Source organism: Mesitornis unicolor, unplaced genomic scaffold (assembly GCF_000695765.1).
Source record: "Mesitornis unicolor isolate BGI_N332 unplaced genomic scaffold, ASM69576v1 scaffold2707, whole genome shotgun sequence".
Classification (NCBI taxonomy): domain Eukaryota; kingdom Metazoa; phylum Chordata; class Aves; order Mesitornithiformes; family Mesitornithidae; genus Mesitornis; species Mesitornis unicolor.
This window is the reverse complement of record NW_010198261.1, coordinates 57,764-79,806: the sequence shown is the minus strand read 5'-3', so window position 1 is coordinate 79,806 and position 22,043 is coordinate 57,764. Positions and strand designations below refer to the sequence as shown.

Below are 22,043 nucleotides of genomic sequence, written 5' to 3'. Positions count from 1 at the left end.
GGCAGGCAGCGCGGTGCTGGGGGAGCACACGTGCCTCCTCCTCAGGCAGGTAAGCAATGCTCCTCGCCCAGCAGGAACAGGCACATTGCATCAACCCCAGCTGCTGCACCTGGACCCAAGACCTAACCCCATCCCTGGCGGGGACTGAGTCATGCCTGGGCAGCCGATGGGGCTCAGTGGTCCCCCTCCGTGCATGTCTGCCCCCCCTGGGACGAGGGCACCCCTCGGGAAGAGGCAGAATGCTGGCTGCTCGTGGCTCCAGCCCACGCAGAAGGTGATCCTGTGTGCCAAGAGACATCGGGTGCCAGGAACAGGCCTGGGGTGCCAGTCCTCCCCGTTCTGCCCAGAGCAGGGACAGAGGCCATGACGTGCTGCCTCTTGCAGAGGTGCAGCTCAGCCCAAGCAAAGTCCTCACTCCACACCCAGATCTCAAGAGGTTCAGCCCCAGGGGTCTGGACCAGGGTTTCTCCCAGGGCAGAGGGAGGTCTGCAAGACCTGCAGTCCCAACCTGCACCAAGAGCTTGGTCATCAGGGAAGGTGTGGGACAGAGCCAGGCTGGCGCCAGCTTTGGGAAACAGCTGGAGTCTTGAGGATGGGGTAGGACCTGCTCCTCATCATACTTGACCATCCCATGGTCCTGCTTTGCATGCTAACCCTCCCGTTCCTGCTGGCACAAGGTGCTCCACTGCCAGAACCCATCTTTTCCAAAAGAAAAGTGGGAGAAGAGCAAAGACAGAGGTCACCCAGCACTGTCTACGGTAACTCCTCACAACACAGCTCCTAGGCTGGGCTTGACCAGGACCTGGCTGGGGCTGGGAGTCCTCAGTGGCTGGGAGAAAGGACAGGAGAAACATCTCTGCAACCAAAGCTGAATCCAAAGAGCAGAGCAGCATCCTTCCTGATATTTACTCCAAAACATACATGCAAGAGGGCACCTGAGGTTACAAAAACAGAATCTGCAACACCCAGAGACACAAACACACATGGATTTGACAGCTCCAGCACGAGCTACAAACCCTCTGGGCTCATGCCCTGCTTGCTGGGAAGATCTCCCAGCACCGGAAGTGCCCCCAGTCCTGCTCCAGCTGATGAGCTGGGAGGGGACATCGCTGCCTGGGGACAAGGGCACAGCACACCCGTGGACATGGGACAGTCAGTGCCTCCTCCTTCTGCACCAGGCTGGGAACCCCCAGACCCCCGAGGCTCTGGAGAGCCGGGCCACAGCGTCTCCTTGTTTGCACGGGGAAGGGCTTCCTACTCCCACTACCCACGGGAACATCTTTTGATGAGGTCCTGCCACTAACGACAGTGATGCCGCAGAGTGACGCAGGTTGGACCACGCTTCCCCGAGGACAAGGAGGAGAGGAGGGTGGTGGTGCAGAGCTCATAGCAGCTCAGCTGGACCAAACCCAGAGCATTCTGCCCCAGAGATCCCAAGCTCTTAGGAAGGAGGATGCAGTCCTTCAAGAAGCAGCCCTGAAGGCCACAGTGCCCTCGTGCCTCCAGGTTTAAGGAGGCGCACAGCTTGGAGGAGCCGTGGGTCAGTGGCTCACTGCTGTCCATCAGTTGGCTCAGCTGATCTGTGGGTCTCAGGGGATGCATCCCTCTTCCAGGCTTGCCTTCTCCAGCCCCAGGGATCAGGACAGGTATGGAGAGGTCAGGCCCAATCCAAACTCGCCATGTTGGCTGGAGTTCCTGCAGCTGGGGTGGGCTTCAGGAGGTCCCTGAGAGCAGAAGGCAGAGCTGCTCCACAGGCAGGATGGGAGGGACAGCAGTTTCTCACAGGCTCCATTGACTTCCGCTCCCCAAGACTGGTCCCTGGTCTGGTGGGATTCAAGAGGCCCTGCACGCTGCACCTTCTCACACCCTTCAAGCCAAACCTCCTGGCATGCTTCTGCCTTTCACCCAACCTTATCAAAGCGCCTGGCCCAGCATGGCCGGATGGGAGGGGAGCAGATGGCCTGTCCGAGTCCTTCCCATTTGTCCTCCCTCAAGACACTCTCAAAGGAAAACCTTGAGGTCATTGTTCTATTTTCATCGAGCAAGGGCATCCAGCACGACTCACGTCAGGAGGGGCTGTGCAGGAGGCACCACTCAAGGAGAAAGGTCTAACCAGAGAGGCTCAGAGAATCACAGAATGGTTTCGGTTGGAAAAGACCTTTAAGATCACTGAGTCCAACCATCGAACCAGCCCCAAGTCCACCACTAGACCATGTCCCTAAGCGCAACATCCACTCGTCTTTTAAACACCTCCAGGGATGGTGACTCCACCACCTCCCTGGGCAGCCCTTTCCGGTGCTTGACAACCCTTTCAGTAAAGAAATTCCTCCAAATATTCAACCTAAACCTCCCCTGGCACAGCTTAAGGCCATTACCTCTTGTCCTATCACTCGCTACCAGAGAGAAGAGACCAACGCCCACCTTGCTAAGATGGAACAAGTAACCCAAAGCTTAGACAACCACGATCACTTCTCACCCACCTGCCTGGAGTATCTGCCCATACCTGATGAGACACCTTAAATGCTTCACATTGCCCCCACCAAGAAGAAAAAAAAATAAACCAACTCAAAAGCCCTGTATTTGTCCTCTGCAAACCACTCTGGCAGGCCCCTCATGAGGAACCATGCTTTGCAAGCACCAGTGTTGAGTGGAGAAGGTGCTGGAGTGACTCACACATGGGTGGCCTTGCAAGGAGCTGTGCTGTGCTCCACACACGTCAGGCGTGGTGTGCACCAGGAGGTCCAGCTGTGTGTGTCACCCCGCAGGCAGTGTCCCGCGGCACCGCAGCACACACGCATAGATGGGCAGCCAAACCTCTGCCAGCGCCAGTCCCCCACTGGGGCTGACACCACCCTCCCTGCAGAAAGGGCTCCAAGAAGACTGTTCTGCAGATCATTAAGATGGCAGTTTTGACACCATGGGGTTTTTTTGTCCTGTGCTTCTCAGTCAAGATGTTTCCAACCTCTGTCAGGAATGTCCCAAGGGCTTTGCTGAGACAACCAGCTTGACGTGTCTGGATTCAACCCCAGCTTCTTTAACCGCTTGGTGCTCTGCTGCTCCTCTCCCAAGGCTTCAATCCCATCAACATTTACTGCATCAGAGCTGATCTGTCCCCAATAACAGCTATGTAACAGCAAAAAATGATGTGGGACCACCTGGTCTGCAGACCATGATACCTCCAGTGCAGAGAAGAGCAGCAGCTGCCACCAAAAAAGGCCCAGGGCAGGATATTTTCGAAGACAATGCAGTGAATGTGCCAACCCATCACCAAGACCCACTGTGCCCACAGAGTCACCACAGAGAGCCCAGCTCTGCCCTCCTGGCCAGGCTTTGGGTCATGGCAACATCCTTGCCATCCCAGAGGACCACCTTGCACCATCACCACTGTGGCTGAGAGGACTTCCTGTGTCCACAGGGCTCCCTGGATGGAGATCCCAGCCCGTGTAACGAGGGTGAAAGGAGGGCCCAGGTGACCCATCCTAACACAGTCATCAGCAAACAGCAGGCTCCATCCCAGGGTGCAGTGCAAACAGGTGGCAGACGGCTACCGAAACCCTGGCATCGCGTCACCTGGGTCGGGCGTCTGCTGCTCCTCAACCCTCCCCACGGCCTTGGTGCTATCTGAGCTTTTCCCAGGTCCAACTCTGGGCTTCCCTCCTACACTCCCCACTGGGTTTGGTACCTCAAAAAAAACTTCTAGGCTGAAGCTTTCCTGCCGGCCCCAGGAGATGACTCTGTTTCAGCCCTGGTCAGTACACACCACTGCTGCCTCTGAAGCACATGTGTGGAGCCCAAGCCTTCACTGGGCACTCCTCTTCCAAGGGCACAGCTTTCCAGCAAGAAGCTTAAACAAAAGTCTGTGCTAACACTGATTTTGACCCAAAAAACCCACCAATTTTTAAAATATCTTCATTTCCACTAAATGGTACAGAAGGAAAGAGGAAGGAATACAGTTTGTTTTCATTCACTGTGGAGTTGCTCAACAGACTGATGGCCTCTGCGCGGTTGTACAAACCCCACATGCACAGCGACAGCTCATGCTGGCCTTATCTTTGTCAGCAAATAAAAGAAACAGTCACCAAACAACTTAACAGGGAGGATGTCCTCCAGCTCTGTCTTCTCCTTGAGCACAGTGAAACCATCCCCACTCACGCAAGCCCCATCTCCCTCCCACGGGGACGCCAGGAGAGCACGGTGCTCTATGCCCATCTCACATGGTACCCACCTCCACGAGATCAGGCTGGGCGGTCCCCTGGGTCCAGACCAGTGATGCAGTTGACATCTGCCAGCTCTTCCCAGCCCACATCTGACTGTTCACAATGCTGCTGGGTAGGAGCATCCCTTTGCCAAAGGGAAAGCCGATGACCCCTCTGAGTGGTGGGGGATGTGGGGCAGCTTGGAGAGATGCTGAGAAGGCACAGCACGTCCTGCACTCCTTGCAGATTGTCCCACTACCCCCCTCCTTTCTCACAGAGGTTCCTCAGGTTGCATTTGCAGCTTGCAGCCTGCCCTGAAGAGATGCGCAAGACAGACCTGACCTGCAGAGAAGAGATGCACAAGACAGTCTGGGATGTGCAGAAGGTGCTGTTGCATCTTTACCGCTCTGGTCCTGATGGTCCTGGAGCAGCACTGGACACAGCAGCAGGGACAGGTTACCTAGTGCTGTGCTGGAAGAGGGAGAGCAAAGAAGCAAAGCCAGGCATCACCTCAGGGGGCTCATACACCTCTGCTCGGGGGCAAGCAGAGGGCAGCATCAAACAAGATTTGCTCCTGGTCATGATGGTGCTGGGAAGGTGGAAATCAGGTGCCCTCAGTCCGCAAGCCCTCTTGTCCCCACACTGCCCTCCTGCTGGCTGTCGCCTCAGGTCCTTTGTTTGGTCAGGGCGCATGGCACCATCCTTGGGGTGGGGGGGACCTGCCCTGTGCATTGCTGGATCCTGCCAGCTGCTCCCACCTCTCTGTGGGACCTGCCCCGGTTTCAGACCAGTGAGCAAGCCAGGTTGTTGCTGGAAGCCCTTACCATAAAGGTGACAGCTCCCAGTCCTTTGTTTTCTCTAGGGTGAGCTCTGAGCATGGCAAGCGCTTCCTTCATTGCCCACATTAACCACCTGCCTCTGTTTGAACAAGTGAGACGATGAGGCTCTGCAGGGCTGGAGCCTGCCGGGCTGGCACGTGCCACCCAAAGGGACGGCTGCTTGGCAAACGCTGCAACAAGGAAGCAAATTTTAGAGACGTCAAGCAAGTTCACGTGCCTTTGGTGGCACTAAACTCTCTGCAGCATGACCTGGATCCCCGAGGGAAACAGAAGGTACTTGGGGTCTTTGGCATCCCCTGTTCCCTCCCCAAAATGCAACAAAAAGGCTTGGAACATTCTGGATCTCTTTGGGTTTAGGAGAGGCAGAAACCAAGGGCCTACACAAACAAAAAGAGTTTCCAACTCATCTGACAGTTTTGTATGACTCAATTATAAAATAATTCACCCTAAAGACCCCTGATGAAGCAAATCGTGGGGTGGGTGGGATGCGCCCAGCCAAACCTTGCAGAGCATTCACAGGGTCAGGGAGAAGAGCCTTTGCTTCACACCACCTCCCACCAGCCCAGCCGATTCACACACGGGGGCAGCCCCTCGCTGTGCCCCTTGCTGGGTAACGCACTTTCACGGTGGGGTGGGAGAAAGGGGAACCCTGTCCAGCCTTCCCGCCCCATTTACCACCCCCTGAGGCATTCTAGGGGTGGATTTCCCAAAGGAGCAACTCATAAAGTAGCTCCAAGCCTGTCCTGACTGTAGGGGAGAACCCCAGGACAAGCCACCCCCTCCAGGTCATGCAACCCCTGAGGACAAGCATGGCCTGCTACAGGCATGGAGACACCCCCATGTTCCTCCTGCAGCTTCTGAGTTGCACCTCACAGCTCCTGGAAAGGTTTTGCAATGACAGACAGACACAGCAGCTGAACCGAGTGGGTGACCTGTGCAAGCAGAAAGAATGAAAACTTGAGATTGGGAAATTAAATCAAGCCCCCCCAAAAAACAGAAGTCCAAGCAATTAATCAACACTTAAAACCACTTCCTCCAACAAATGGCATCAAAACATTACAGTATTTTTGCAGTCAAACCCTGAGCAGCAACAATTTCCTGATTTCCTGTGCCAGTGCTGTCCAAGCCACTGGGGCGATGCGAAAGGATTTAGGCGTTACCGGTATCTGCCCCACGCGTGACTGAAAACACTTCAACATGGAAAAAAAACTACATGAACCAAAGGCTTTTTATGCCAGGGTAAAATTAAGACATGTCCCCTGCTAGAAGCCCATTTGCTTTCCAGATTTTGGGTCTTCAGGGCTAGAAACTTGCTGTAGTACTTTGATGAGATGTTCATGTAAGGACAGGACTCCAGACCTTGGGATTTTTAAGAAAACAGACTTGAAGCAATGCTAAATTTGGCAGTTTTATGGTTTATAGCTTCCCTTCTGCTCTTTGCAGGCTCCCACCGAAACTGTGGTGGGCTGTCACAGGCAGAAACACCAGTTCACAGAATCCGGGCTCTGTCCCTGGAGCACCCTGACCACGCAGGGACAGGAAAGCCAGGAAACCCTCTAGTTTCTGAGCCACAGTGACCCACCAGGCCCCAACATCAGAAGAAGGAAGCCCAAAGTGACTTATAAAGCGGTAAAAGGTGATTCTGCTCCCGGCTGAGGAACAAGCAGTGGGTTTCTGCCTGGGCCAGCCCAGCCAGGATGATCAGGGAGGAGGTGGCCTGCACATACCAGCTAAATTTCAGCTTTGGGCACGGTCCAGCCACGGACTTTTGAGCGACACAACTGAGGAGCTGCTCCACACCATTGCTAAACTACGAGGGTCCAAACACCAAGGGCTGCATTGCACACAGAGGCACATCTTCACCGATGCAGCACAGCAAGGGGAGGAAGGGCTTCTGCTTCAGGGAGCTGCAGGAAAAGCTAAGCCGGAGGCCAACTCAAGTCGGATGAACCTTGCCAGGATGCAGGAAGACGATAAAAAAGCAGCAGCAGCACTCAAGCTTCCTGCGACTCCCACGGCATCTCATCAACGGCTTGCGAAGAGGAAATATATTCGTGGGAGGGACAGTGGCTTAATGGGCTCTCCCACCCACCTCTCCTTCCTATGGCTCCAAATTTCCCCATTGGGATTCAGACTCTATTGAGCAGAAATAGGAGATGAATCCACTAAAAGCTGAACACCAGAGTTTCTCACCGCTCTGGTCCAAATCAGAGATTTGAGGAGGGGAATAATGGTTAAAGATGTCTGTTTTTTTAGTGATCGCTCCATAAGGACAGAAATTGGGGATTTTGTAGCCAGCCATGTAGTCTGGTACCACACTCAGATGCACCACAGAAGAATACACGTAAAAATTGTTTTAATTAACTTAGGTTTTTTTCCTTAAAGCTCACAGATTTCAAGATTAGGGAAACACACCCAGAATGGCTCTTGCTATCCAAAGGAACAAAGGAGCTTTGACAGAGTGAGGTGTTTCTATAGACTCAGAGACAATATCTACAAGTCCCTTCTTGTAGCAAAACTCTGAGCTCTGCATGTACAACCTTGGTCATTAAGCTTTTTATTAGTATTATTGTTAAAAGTGGTTTGGGCTTTTTTGACTTGTTTGGGAGTCATACTTAAGCTTTCCAGTATGGATAATTGTTCATGATGAGATGCACTCCTCATTACATGAGTGTTACACACGGGAAAAGGATGCAGCTTTGCAGCCAGGTGTTAGCAGCAGCCTTTTAATTTATCCCTGAAGACTTAGTGCACTTCCAATGCTCCATGAAAACGCCAGCTCGCTCCTTAGTGGGAAATGGAGTGTGAGGTCTTGTGCAGAAAGCATCAGGTAGGTCCGGAGCAAAAGAACAAAAAAGAGGTGGTTCCTCACAAGAGCAGAGCTGCAGAGCTCCTTGCTGAAGTACACTGGGGGTGTTCACACCAACAGGGTTTCAAGGGAAGACTGGACAAAATCCATGTCAGAAGCATCATTTGGCCTGGAAAATCATCCAAGCCGATAGGGCTGGGGACTGCAAGGACTCAAAAGGATGCGCTGCACACAAGCCTGCCCTGCTCTTCCTCCTCTCCATGCATCTGCTCTGCCCAGGGCTGGGTAGAAGACCAGGACCCTTGATCTGCCCCAGTACGGCTGTTCTGAAATCTCTGGCAGTAAATTCATTGTACAAGTGAATGGGATTGTATTTGGCAAGTTAAATTGATAGAAGGAAGAGAACAGCTTAACTTCAACATTCACCTAAGACAAATATTGAAACTGTAACGGGCCAGAGTGGAAAGGTGAATTTTTATCCTTGAGTTCTCCCCAACAGAATTACCTCACTCTTTTGGCAAGACTCCTTGCGTATCCTGGTAGGGCTGATACAATTTGCCCCCTAAGGTCAAATAATAAAGGAAAGATAATCCAGGGAAAGCATCAAAGCACCCAAAAAGGTGAGCTGGCATGACCCCCACTGGGAGGGGGAAAACACGCAGCCCCACCAGCATCATCACTGAATTAAAGTCCAAATTCACGCAGAAGATACGGCACCGAGCATCTGTCCTGAGGGTCCACTGTCACAACGGGAAGGAGAAATCCGCTACAGAGATGGTCCCAGCTTAAGTGAGCTCACATCTTAATCTTAATCTGCGACACAAACACGAGGGCAGTTTGTTCTGACCCGGGCAAGTCCTCCTGTTTCTAGGAAGGAGCACTCACGCTACTCCCGAGCACGCCTCGCTGACTGAGTCTTCAGAGATTGCAACCGCAGAGCCAGGACTTGCGTTGCATGCGCAGTTGGATGTTCTGCAAAGTTGGCACTGCAGAGACAGAGCCTGGGCAGCAGCCAACACCATCCCGGGCTGCATCGGCACAGAGCAGTCAGGATCACCACCGATCCCCCGCGGCACAAGAACTCCCTGCAGACACCCAGAATTGGCTCTGACGTACAACAACATTGTTTTCCCCAAATGCTGAGCAGAGCTGGAATTCACAGCTCTTCCCAGAACCCACATTCTTTGTCAGAGCCCAGCATTGCCAAAACAAAGCTAGGAACAGGCTCTGCAGATAGGACTGAGATAGCCTCATGGAAAATAACATCGGAGAAGGAAAGGTGACTGACCTGGAGTAGCCTGAAGTTTAACTTGGAGCTGGGATTTCTGCTGGACATACTGACACTGAAAGCCCCTTTTGGATGGAGATGGTCTTGATTCACACCCAAGTTGCTGCCAATGCACAAAGCACTTTCTCACACCAGCTGGACCCATAACTCAGCTGCCAGCAACATCCTGCTTGGAGAAAGGATGGATTTGGATAAGAATAGTTTTACTAGAACACAGAAGCATTAAGGTTGGAAAAGCCCTCTAAGATCATCAAGTCCAACCATCAACCCAACCTCACCATGCCCGCTAAACCATGTCCCCAAGTGCCACACCCACACATTTTTTGAACCCCTCCAGGGAGCACGTGCACCACTGCACTGGGCAGCCCCTTCCAGTGCTTGGCCACTCTATTTATTCACTCAGTGAATAAATTTTCCCTCGGATCCAATCTAACCCTCCCCTGGCACAACTTGAGGCCATTTCCTCTCATCCCACCACTTGTTACTTGGGAGAAGAGACCAACACTCACCTACTAGCAAATTTTTCAGTGGGTTTTAATCATCCTGGTGTGTTGTTTTTTTTTTATAAGAGTTCAAAGCCAATGGCCTCCCATCTCCTCAAGTCCCTTTAATGACCCGCTCCTTTGCTTTGGAGCCAAAATCTGGTAGCCAATTTATGATGGCACCCTAAGGAAGGGCCACCTGGAGATGCAGTACAGGACTTCCCACTCCCACTAATTCCAAAGAAGCCGCCAGCAACTCCCCCTTCACATACTTTACTTCTCCTGCACTATTACCAATTAGCTGACAGCTCTACCCAATTTGAAGCTGAAAGCAACTACCAGTTTTCTCCTATTTTCCTTTACACAACATTCCTGCAACACTGGCCAGAGCTTTCTGAAGGGGAAACCAAGGTCTCATGAGTTTGAGCGAGCTATTTAATGTAGCAGAGGCATGGAGCAGAGCAGCTAAACAAATCTAGATTTCTAAATTCCAGGTTAACTAATTTCACCCCCCTCTAACCTTTTGCTGATAGCAGACATGGAGATTTCAAGCATTTTAATGCCTCCCCAAGTAGCCATTTTATTGCTGATGTCCTTTGCTGGCAGCTCTGCTCTTTGTTACCTCTTAGACTTTGGCTGTCTCGACTACTCCATTCCTCCCCTCTCCTACAAATCCTTCAGTGAGAGGCAGCCTCAGCCACACTTTTCTTTCTTACATTAAAAATAATAAAATACTTTTACACCACAACCTTGTCCTTTAGTGACTGCTGCTTCTTGGGAGCCTAAATACTGCGGCACGAGCAATGGCTTGTCTATCAGCTGCTGGTGCTCTGTTCCTTCTCTAAACCCTTCTCTTCAAAGAAAACTGGAGTTTTAAAGCAAGTGAAAGTAAAATTAAGTCTATTTATTCTGCCTGAAACCCTGCCCTCAGCATTACAAAGCCAGCATTGCCAGCCTGAGCATGAAGCACTCAAACACGAGCTTTACAAGGACAGAGGAAAGCAAAGGGCTGCTGCTCACCGGAGATACGCGGTGCTCTCCATCCAGGCGGGAGCAGTCCTGCTCCCCCTGCTGCCTCTCCTTCCTGGTTCTGGATGCTGCTGGTTCAGGGCAAAGTGCTGCTTCTCAGTGCTCTCCGCCCGTGCTCTTCCATCCCTCCATGCTGCCATGGCTTGAACATCAAGGCACACCACCACTGAAGACTTCATGACAGCAATAGCCACACGGTAGTGGGACCTGCCCCTAAACTTCAGGAATATCCATTATGTGCTTTTTATGTTTTGAGAGGTAAATCTCCACCAGCTGAAAGAGGGCACCCAAAGCCTGGATTTTAGCCCTCTGGCCAGCATTCAGACCAGGAGTGAAGCCCTGCAAGCAGAACCTCAGGGCACATTATACTTCTGACAGGCTTTTCTCCTTAAACCACTTGTTTTTAATGTTTTTATACAGTTCCCCTTTTCAAAATTAGATGCTTGTTTAGTTTGGGGTTTTTTTTGTGAGTTGGTTTTTTTCCCCCCACTTTGCTCTTTTGCTGCACCAGTGAGGGCAGCAGAAGTAGATACAGCCTGGTCACTGGTACTGAGCAGCTCTCCAGTAATTTTACAGCCGGTCCTGTGCACTGTCAAGGACCAAGCTGAGCTGGTTTCTTTCAGCAGGGCATCCTGTCCAGCTGCTCGACAAAAACAGCCATTTATGCGCAAAAAAGAGAAAGTCCAAACGTGACATTTACCCAACACAAATGACCAAAGCCTCCTGTCAGGTCAATGCACTTGACCTCAGTTGATACTTGACGATCTCACTGCTCATGTCTCGTCCTTCTCCCACTCCCATCAGATCAATATTCCCATCCAAAGCCACCCTGCTGTCTCCCCTAGAGCATGGATCACCCCCAGCACTCCCTACCTGTGGGTTTCTCTTAGCTCAAGAGAAGAGATTCCTACTTGCTTTCATCCAAGCTTCACAGCAGAAATGCACTCAGCATCCAAGGCTTCAGCTTCCAGCCTTCTCTGAGGCTATTCCAGAGGCTTAAGTATCACAAACATACTGCAGCCACCTCCCCTAACCTTCATCCTCAACCCTCACCCTTAGAGAGCAATTGGCTTTTGTTGGGCAAGCACAGGACCTGCACAGAACTTGGTTCAAAAAAAAAAAAAGAGTAATAAAATACTGAAAATGCTTATTTTGAAGGTGTTGGACAGCTCCAGGAGATGATCCCCAAGCAGGCAGACTCTGCTGCAGGTCCCTCCCATGCAAGCTGCACAACACCACGCTTCTGCAGTTCTCAGCCTGCCAGATCAGAGGAAGTCCCCAATTTATGTGCCAAGGGACCACAGAAAGGCAAAGGGGCTTTCATCGCAGTCTAAAGAGTGTATCTGAGGACAAGTGGGAGCCATCCTTGTGTGCTGGAGCACAGGATGGGATACAGGGCACATGGCTGCAGACCAAGTGACTCCCATCACACAAGGTGACGGAGAGCCACCATATGTATCCCCATCACAGTTGTGGTGTGGCTCTGGACATAGGTGTCCATATACCCCAGGACATACATCCCAAGCCATTTTCACAGTCGTCTACAGGATGGCATGAACTGCACCACACAGGTCCTTCTCTTACCAACTGCCGTTTCAGCAAGATGAATCTTGTCTCCCAAGTTCTTGTATCTGGGGATTGCTTGCAGCCACTGCCCGGGTTTCTGGTTGCTTGCAAAGTGTTTTGGCTCCACATGGATGCAAGGCACAGGAAGAGTTCTTGGATCCTGGAGGGTTTCTCCCAGAGATAACCCAGCTCATCAGGTCGGGAGCTCAGGGGATGGGAATGCAGCAGGAGACAACAGAAGAGGCTGATCTAAAGCTTCCTAAGCAAAACAAAGAGCTAGAATAAACTGAAATGGAGTGCAGGAGAAAACAAGGTAGAAGTTGAGGCTACAGAAGAGACGGAGCTGAAGAGGCTGGGAGACAGGCAGGAGGGAGAGGAGATGGGCTTATTTGATGCCTCCAGCCTCTCCCACCTGAGGAATGCACAGATGCCAACAGCTGAATCAGCAACATGCTTGGGGTAGTTATTTTGTTTAACTTTGCATATTTCTTGGCTTCCTTGGTGGAAAAATGTTCTGATTTGAAGCTTTTATAAAGCCAACAGGGCTGGCTGCTGCAGCTGAAAAGGGAACCTGCTCCCTGGAGCACCAGCCTTGGATTGAGCACTGGCCCTGGAGTGAAAGAGCCAGGCTCGTTTGTGCGACTGGGAGGAGTTTCTGGGCCACGAACGGAAGGAGACAGAAGGAACGGTATTGCCTTTTCCAGCCGAGGGAAGCACTACAGCAGATGGCTCAAACGTGAGACGGTGCAGTCAAAGGAGCACCCAGCTGCTGCTGTTTTGGTGGGGCTGTAGGACACCAAGCCAGCATGTGAGAACGCGTACCGAGCTCTCCTGAGTCCTAAATCTGGCATACTCAGCCCAATCAGGTCAATAATTGACCCAAAACCCACCAAATATTACAATCAAACTTTGCCTTCTGCTACAGAGGTACTGCACGGTAATACAAGTCTCTTATTTTCATCAAGCAGGCAATATTTAGCAAACACTACATAAGATGTTGCTCCAAGGCAAGGTACAGTTCGAGGTCAGGATAGGGAAGGTTCACTCCTTACAGGAATGAGATGAGCCATTGGAAATAAAACACCTCCATCCCCAACATCTTCCCTCCCTGTAATGCCCTTTCAGTCTCATATTTGCAAGGCGGCACCGCAGAGAGAAGATACCTTCTCCACAACCTCACCAGGGAGGAAGCAGCACTTACCCATCAGCACACAGAGGGCACAAACGGCTGCAGGAACATCCTTGGAACATCCTGGATGTGCAAGGGCATGAAAGCTTCACGGCCCCAGCAGTGGGACTGCAGGTTTCGGCTGCCAGGCTGGCTCCTCATCAAGCCCTCTGTGGCTCTGGTAAGGAATTTGGATCAAACCTCGCTCACATTAGATCTCAGCAGTCTGAATCAGATTCTTTTTTTCTTTTTTTTCTAATGGTTTCTCACTAAAATTCTTGTGCTGAGACCAACGGTGATGGCCGGACTCACCTCCCATCCCGCAATAACAACCCGCCAACACCAAGAGTTGTTCACCTTACAGGGATATTTCTGAAGCTGAGTTAAGACAACCTTGAACCCACACAATCCTCGTAGTATTTGCACAACTCGCAGCCCATGTTGAAAAAAAAACCACCATGTGTTAGCCAGAAAACACCCCAAGGGTTGCTTCCCAGAATGAGAGCAAGGCTTGCACCACCACCCTTCACGCCCATTCGCATTCCTTCGTGTCAAGTGAGGTTTTCAACCCTGGCATTTGTATTTGCGTGCGAAGCGTGTATTTGCCTGCTTCTGGAGCTAGGCATTTTGGAGCTGGCACCATGGGACTTCGGGGCTGAACTGCAGAAGACAGCCAGATTTACATCTGGCCCCAAGTATGCAGACGTACCTGTGAGGAATGTACTCGTGCAACACATGGTTGACAGACTCACACTCTCTTTTCAGAAGACTTCTTTTTTTTTCAAAGTCCTTTTCTTCAGAATTATTCACATCAGAATCACAGAATGGTTGTGGTTGGAAAAGACCTTTAAGATCTTTGAGTCCTACCATCAAACCAGCCCCAAGTCCACCACTAGACCATGTCCCTAAGCATGACACCCACTCGGCTTTTAAACACCTCCACGGATGGTGACTCCACCACCTCCCTATGCAGCCCCTTCCAGTGCTTGACAACCCTTTCAGTAAAGAAATTCCTCCTGATGATGTCCATCAGCTACCACAAAAAATGCTCAAAACTCAATACCCTTACACAAATTCCACAGTCTCCGTAATATTTCCACTTTATTCTGAAAAGCACCAGCTGCCCTTTCCACATTCAGAGCCCAGTGCACACGCGTTCTTCCAGAGCAAAGAGCTGAAAGCCTTCTAACAAATCCTAGCACAAAGGCTGTCAGACGAACACTCTGGGCTGGCGTGTCGATTCTTAGCGCCAAAGTTAAGCAAAAAAACCCCACAAACAAAAAAACAAAACTACAAAAACCCCCAACTTCAATAAAACAAGGTCACCTCTAGTAGAAACGAACGGCACCATCTTCACATGCAACTCCTTTTGCCACGCCAGCCTCAGCCTTTGCTGAAAACCTGGAGAGAGTCACAGCGGGCAATAAGAGGACAACCTGAACACAACAGCTGGCCAAGACAGCCAGGACGAGGGCTTTGATCCTCCAAGGCGTCTCTTGAGTTACGTGGAAAAACTGCCCATGGAGCAGCCGTTCTCTCAGTGCTGCTTCCCAGGTGCTCTTATGCATCTCCCTTATTTAGCACTGCACAGCTCTCCTCCCATCACTGCTGATGAACTGACTCCTGTCAGCCTTCTCCTCTCTTAACATTTTTTCTCTCCATGATTTGATCCCCTCCTTTTGATCCACTCTAGAGCCCTGCTCCATCAGAGGTCCTCCCAACCAACCCTGCCCTCTGTCTTCAAAGAGAATCCCATGACACCCTACACTTGAGCCATCTTCTCACCTAAGCCACCCAACGTAATGCTCCACACCACCTGTATTTTACCTCTTCTCAGCCAACTTCTTTCTTCCAGCATCACGCTCCCAAGAAAACAACCTGGAAGCCACAATCTTCCCCCTCTTTCCTGTAACCACAGCTTTCTGTTCTTTTATCTTGACTTACCTACCAGTCATGCTCCATCTGGCTCTCCCAAGAGTCACTCGTGTTGTTTCCTTTACTGCTCTCCTCCAGCTTTTCCTTAATACAGGAGCACCGTAATTTCCAAAACCCACCCTTCTCCCACATGGTTTGCCCACTTTTGTCTCTAAGCTCACCAAGAGATCTATGTAGATCTCTCCACAACACCTCCCACAGAGTTTCAACATCAGCACTCCAACTGAAATGGCCCTTGTGGAGGTCTCCAGTACCACTGTTTTACAGGTACGCCACAGCAAGGAGCTATCATGCTCCAGAAGGTAGGGAGAAGAGAGGACTGGTCCATACTCACCCTGCTATTTTCCCCAGAAATTTGGTTAGGGCTTTCTCAGCCATTTCTTTCTCCTTTAGCTCTTGCCTCCTGGCTCTCCCACATACAAAACATCTTTTGTACACATCAAGTTCTCTGTGCTAGACCCTGTTACCGCCCATTCAAAACTGGACATGTGGGAATAAGACTGAAGAAAGACTATTTGATGTGTTTAGTACGGTCAAAAAACGCACTCTTCTTCACCCTCATGTTGTCAACACAAAAATACACCTCCATCGTTGTCTGCCACTGGAGCCTGCAAGCCTGAGGGCTATCATCAACATGCTCTTGATTCCATACTGGACCTTGATAACAGGGCATACATTTGTATTCAGGTAACAGGTACCGATCAATCCAAACTGCAACACTGAGACTTTTCTGTGTACTTTAAGAGTAGGAGCTCTCAATAACATTCTCCTTCCAGAAAGTCTGTATTTTCAATGTTCTACCCAAGTGACCTGCTCCACAAGAGCTTTCCTAAAGTCATGGAGCTACAAGGTATCACGTGCAGCAGTGAAGAATAACATCAGCATGAAGGCTATTTGCAATCTTAAGTACAATAAATTCCTGCAAGGCATTTACTCCAGGTAGCTCTGCTATCAGCAAAATGCCTATCTGCTTTAACCCCTGGAGGTGAAGCGTGTTTAAATGAAAGCAAATTTTCCAAAATGACAGCTGTATCTACACCTTACCACCACACTAAACCACTTCTCAGTCTCTACTGATCTGCACACTCTCTGGGAGCACATGAGAGCCTACCATGGTTTACCACTCCCTCAGTGAGAGGAGCAGCTGGAAGCACAGTGCATCCCAAACTCACCTTAAGGCCACAGTGGTCAGATGTCACTTCAGATACCTGTCAGATGTGAACAGATCTTGCAAGATACACGTCTCGTATGCACATGAGTACTACAGTGCACTCAGTGAAGCTATGCTACTCTGTGAAGTACCTACAGTATGTGTACCATTTTCACCCTAGGCTGTTTTCCAATCTCAAATCTGACAGCCATAACCTCTGTAGATTCCACTTTAACACAGATCTGGATCTGAGTAACACCGTCACTGATGGCTTTAACAACCAAGTCATCGTAAACAAGTAGTGACATTGAGAGGCCACAGTGGTCAGATGTCACTTCAGATACCTGTCAGATGTGAACAGATCTTGCAAGATACACGTCTCGTATGCACATGAGTACTACAGTGCACTCAGTGAAGCTATGCTACTCTGTGAAGTACCTACAGTATGTGTACCATTTTCACCCTAGGCTGTTTTCCAATCTCAAATCTGACAGCCATAACCTCTGTAGATTCCACTGTAACACAGATCTGGATCTGAATAACACCGTCACTGATGGCTTTTAACAACCAAGTCATCGTAAACAAGTAGCGACATTGAGTACTGCCCCTAGGTCACAAAGGAAAGAGACTGCAGAAGTCCACACAACCAAAGCCTCACTGCTATCCCCAAACTCAGCGACTCAAAAGCCAATCCGATGAAACCAGTTTCAATTCTTTCAAGCAAACACAGCCCATCACAACATGCCCAAACTTGAGCCAGTGGGAAAATTTCCTTCCAGGATAAAGTAAAACTTGATTCACAAGCCACAGATAACCAACACTGAACTGCAGACAGGGAAGCTCTCGCATTTTGAGGGACGCTACATTTTAGCTCTGCAATGCAAAGGGGCAGCCTGCAAGACTGCACAAAGTTCTGCCTTGCATAATATTTATTAGAAAGGATTCATTTTCTTCAGCAAGGTAACTCTGGAAAGAGCAAAAGCCGCACATCTGTATGACACAGCCAAATCCAGCTGCTCGTGCTTGCAGGCCCCAGTGTCTCCTAAAATGCTATGATGGCTCCCAACCATGCAGTTCCACAAATGCTCGAGGTTATCGGTGCTTTACTCTGAAGATGGTGTGAGACAGAAGGCAATTTTTCATGTTTCACATTGAGCTAATGTGCAATCTACAGTTCCTTTGGAGAACTGGAAGTTATTCTACAAATAACTTTATATATAGAACGTGGAAGTTACTGAGGCTGAATCAATGGATTACTGCACATTTCCATGAAGTAACTTGTGCAGTCTTTTAAAGTAACATTCAATTCAAAATAACCCGGGGTGGAATGGATATTTGGGTGAAAGAAAGCAGCAGGACAATATATTCAGTCTCAGGCACCTGTTCTGCAGGGAAGGAGGCAGGCAACCCACCTCATCTTCATACCAAGTGGAAGTTACTGAGGCTGAATCAATGGATTACCACACATTTCCATGAAGTAACTTGTGCAGTCTTTTAAAGTAACATTAAATTCAAAATAACCTGGGGTGGAATGGATATTTGGGTGAAAGAAGGCAGCAGGACAATATATTCAGTCTCAGGCACCTGTTCTGCAGAGAACATGTATGTCCTGTTCTGCAGGCAACCCACCTCATCCTCATACCAACTCCAACCAACAACCACCACCAACCTGCGTGTTCAACGCACAGGGCAATGCGAGGGACCAAGCTTTCACATTAGATGTAATAGAAAAACATTCTTTACTCTGCAAGTGTCTTTACAAATATATATTTATATATTTAAGCCCATTTCAGGCCATAAAAGCCCATAAAAAACAGCCAGTACCTTTTTGAACAAGAGAAACTGCGATGAAGTCTGAGGTGAAAGACTCCCACACAAGGGCTGCTGTGGCACTTCTCTGAAGGCCTCTATTTAGCACATAAAACCATCTCAAAAAAAAAAAATCACATCAGCCTTTTACCTGCAAGGAGGGGTACCATTTTTACCCCACCTTTACTACTTTCTGCATGAGGTAAACTGGAATCACTTTTACATAGTCACTTTAAAAAGGGGATATTGTATCCTGAAGACCAGCTTTTCCAAAAAACATTAGTGAATGGGTTAAAAAAGTAAGATGCCGCTTGTGGATCCAACCACAATGTGCTGTTGTCTCAAGATAGAAGAAGTTGATACTAAGAAGCTATTCCAGATACATACAAGTACAAACACTAGAGCTGGTCAGAAATATTCTGTTTCAACATTTTTAAAAAGCAGGGAAAATTTTCTGCAGTGTGAATTTTGCATTATTTTCCCCATCTTCACTTTTCTACCAGTTCCAAATACCCTTCAAAAAAAAAAAAATCACGTGTCTGGTAAGAGTGCAAAGTCCATCCAAATCTCGTGTTTAAGTTCACTATCACTACACTTTAAAAATCCTGATGGCAAATGAAAAGGTCTCGATTTAACTTAGCAAAAGTGATATCTAGAAAATATTCAACATTAAGAGGTCTTACAAAAAAACTTCAGACTACTAAAGCATTCTAAGGCACAGTGTTTTGGAAGAAGTGCTTTCTCCCTTTGGTGCTGCTTTATACACATCACGTGTGTGAGTCCGAGTCACGCATGGAGCTGCAGATCTATGCCGTGCCTTCTCCCAGTCAGTGAATTGAATCTTCTTCTGCAGTTTCAGACGTAGGCTCCCAAGGCTGCATGAAATTCAGTTAGACATTGCACCAGCTGCTGAAACTTGGGTCTTTCTTCAGGATCCAGGGCCCAACAGCAGGCCATCACAGCAAACCTGCAAGACAAAGATGAGTGGAAGACGTGAGAACGTGAGCCAGGCAACCATAGTCCCAACCCAAAAAGGAAAACCAGCATTTGCCACTAGAAAACCTGCTGACCTCCGAGAGAGAGAAAAGGAACCCTGTTTCTTCTGACACGCGATGCTGAGCAACTCCTTCAGAAGACAGGCACCCGAAATGATCAATAAATGTGCTGTGACCGAAAGTGCTGGTTTGATTCAGCATACAAGTCAGAGGCAAGCCAGGAGGAATCGGAAATTGCTCAACTAACGTAGAAGCACAGTTCAAAGGGTTTCTGCAGCAGGTTTACAGGAAAGGGATTTAGAAGAAAACACGAGGCAGAAGGTAGGGCCTGTGCTCTTGCATCCTCCTACACCATTAGGATTACAACTAAACAGCTGAAGCACTGCCATTCAGCTCCATTACACACAGCACCTCTCCGTAGTCTGGCTGAAAGAACAAACATTCCCTCTTCCTACAAACACAGTGGCTTCCCATGCTGCAGTCCCAAAACATTGAGCTGAAAACACCTGGTCCCTTTGCCCCCAAATCCTACCCTGCTGATCAACTCCATTTCACCCATGTGGCAGAATAAGGAAAAGAGTTGGGTCAGGATTAAGTGAAATTCAACAATAACAACAAAGCATTTAATTTTAGAGTTAATTTTAGACCGAGTTCCTTAGCATAGGTTACTGAAGGCATACAAATACCTACACGAGGGTCAGCCTAAGAGGCAGAACAAACAGGCAGGGGAAGGCAAACCTGGCTCTTGAATTGCTAAGCCTGGCTTAACAGCCTGCTTACAAAACAGACATTTTATCCTCTCTCCAAAAACATGCACTTACAGTTCATCGGGGCAGTTGATTGGCTGAGCTATTCGATAGCCATCCTTTAAATAAGCAGCCATTTCAAAGGGGTCGATATCCACGTAGGGAGTCTGGCCTAAAGTCATCAGCTCCCACAGCGTTACTCCAAAGGCCCACTGGAAAGAAAAGAGCATACGGCATTAACAGAGACCGCTGAATTTTGAGAGCTCCTTCAGATGTTCCACAAAATCAGTCATGAGTAAGACTACACAAAGTATGAAAGCTCTACATAAATTATATATATATATCTCCAAGTACAACATGACATACTTTATCTTGAACAGGGACAATTAATCACAAAACAGGTGTGAAGTTGAAAATTAAAATCCTATAGCATCAAAATGTAAGTGCTAAAAGAATCATGCCTTTACTGCATTTTTCCAGTATGACATTTGAAAACACTTAAGAAGTCTAAGGAATATTAAACACTGAACCATTGTTTTGAAAAAATTAACCATTGTATATTACATTTTACCTCTTCAAACTACTACACAAAATTCCTGAGAAAAGGTCTGTGAAATTTAGAGGTTCAGAAGAGCAGTCTGAATGAAACCATCATTTTTAAAATCAAGGTCATCTGTATATTTTAAGCATAAACTCAGAAGTAAAACTCACGAGAAAAAGAAAGATTTCATCTAAGTAAACCTGAGAGCTGGATCCGCATTCAACACATTCAGCCGACAATACTTGCCAAAAGGAGCTTAACGGAGCAATAACAACAACAAAAAAATCAATCAACTGATCAGCAAGCACTGGGCAAAAAATTATTTACTAGCTGCTATCAAGAGATAAAGCCTCGGTGGTGCTGCCACTGCACACCAATGGGGTTACACACACTGCAAACATCACGATTTATTAAAAAGGGGCAGAATTCTGCAAGCCTTGAAAAACTCTGGGTTTTAATCAAAAGAAATCCTATCCCTGACCCGACCAAAGCACTAACTAAGGGATGACGGGACGCTGACGGGAAGGCAGGGGAGGACATCCGTGTTAACTGCAGTGAAGAAAAATGCTGAGGAAGAGGTGGTGATGCACCTAGGGCAGGAGAATAAAGGGCGATTCAAAATCACTTTGAGAATACAGCTATTTCTAATTCCATAACTAACTGCAAACAAATGGCATAAAGAGATGCAGAGCTTCACATCCAACAGAGAGCCAAAACACACAGAATTAAAATCCAGCGGGAATTGTTTTGTTTTCCTGTGCTTTGGCTCACTGATAGGACTGTTGGCAGAGCAGGAACACATGAGGAATGTTTCAAGCCAGCAAAACCATTTTAAAAGAAACACATCCAAAAAGCAAGCCTAGGCCACGTGCCAACTGCATCTACACAGGCACCACCTAAACTGTTTGTAACAGATTTCACCACCGATTATATGATTATAAGTTACACGCAATTGATAACTGGGTTTGTTCCTAGCAAATAGACAAAAACATATTACACCATATCTGTGAAAAACGTCCAGGTAAATGCAAAGATGATTATTTAGGGCAGAAAGTATTTTCTACACCCAGAAACACTGTCCATTTTTGCACTCTGCAAAAGCCTACGTACACAAAGTTAAGAACCAAGTATTAGAAGCTGAGGTGCATTCATCCCTAGATAAAATAAGTTAAAATAGTGTGGAATATCTGCTGAATTGCACTGGAGTTTTCTGAAATGGTTAAGATACCGAGGTGCCTCCATTTATCCTAATAAAATTCTGCATTTCACTGCCAGTGTTACATAAGCTTTCCAGTCCAGTCTTGACAAACAGTGAACGCTTTCGCGTTCCAGATTAAACAAAAAATAAATAAATCAACATTTAATTGATCCCATTTAGTATTATAAAAACATGCTTTTACAGGCAACTTCTATTTCCTGTTCTGTCTTCAAGTTTGGTAAAACACAAAACCCCACGCACTTTCCAATGAGGACAGAAGTATTTCTGGAGC

The 22,043-nt window shown here is 48.5% G+C and overlaps 1 protein-coding gene across 1 annotated transcript in view; it reads right to left on the bottom strand.

Moving 5' to 3' along the window:
- Positions 1–18,740: 18,740 nt before the first annotated feature.
- The window catches only part of RYK (receptor-like tyrosine kinase), a gene marked incomplete at its 5' end in the record, with an annotated part of 44,466 nt that continues 41,163 nt past the window's right edge, over positions 18,741–22,043 (bottom strand). Inside the window, 2 exons of the mRNA XM_010189080.1 lie at positions 18,741–19,238; positions 20,088–20,224. Of these exons, the coding sequence (XP_010187382.1) occupies positions 19,127–19,238; positions 20,088–20,224 (249 nt within the window). The remainder of the gene's footprint in view (positions 19,239–20,087; positions 20,225–22,043) is intronic.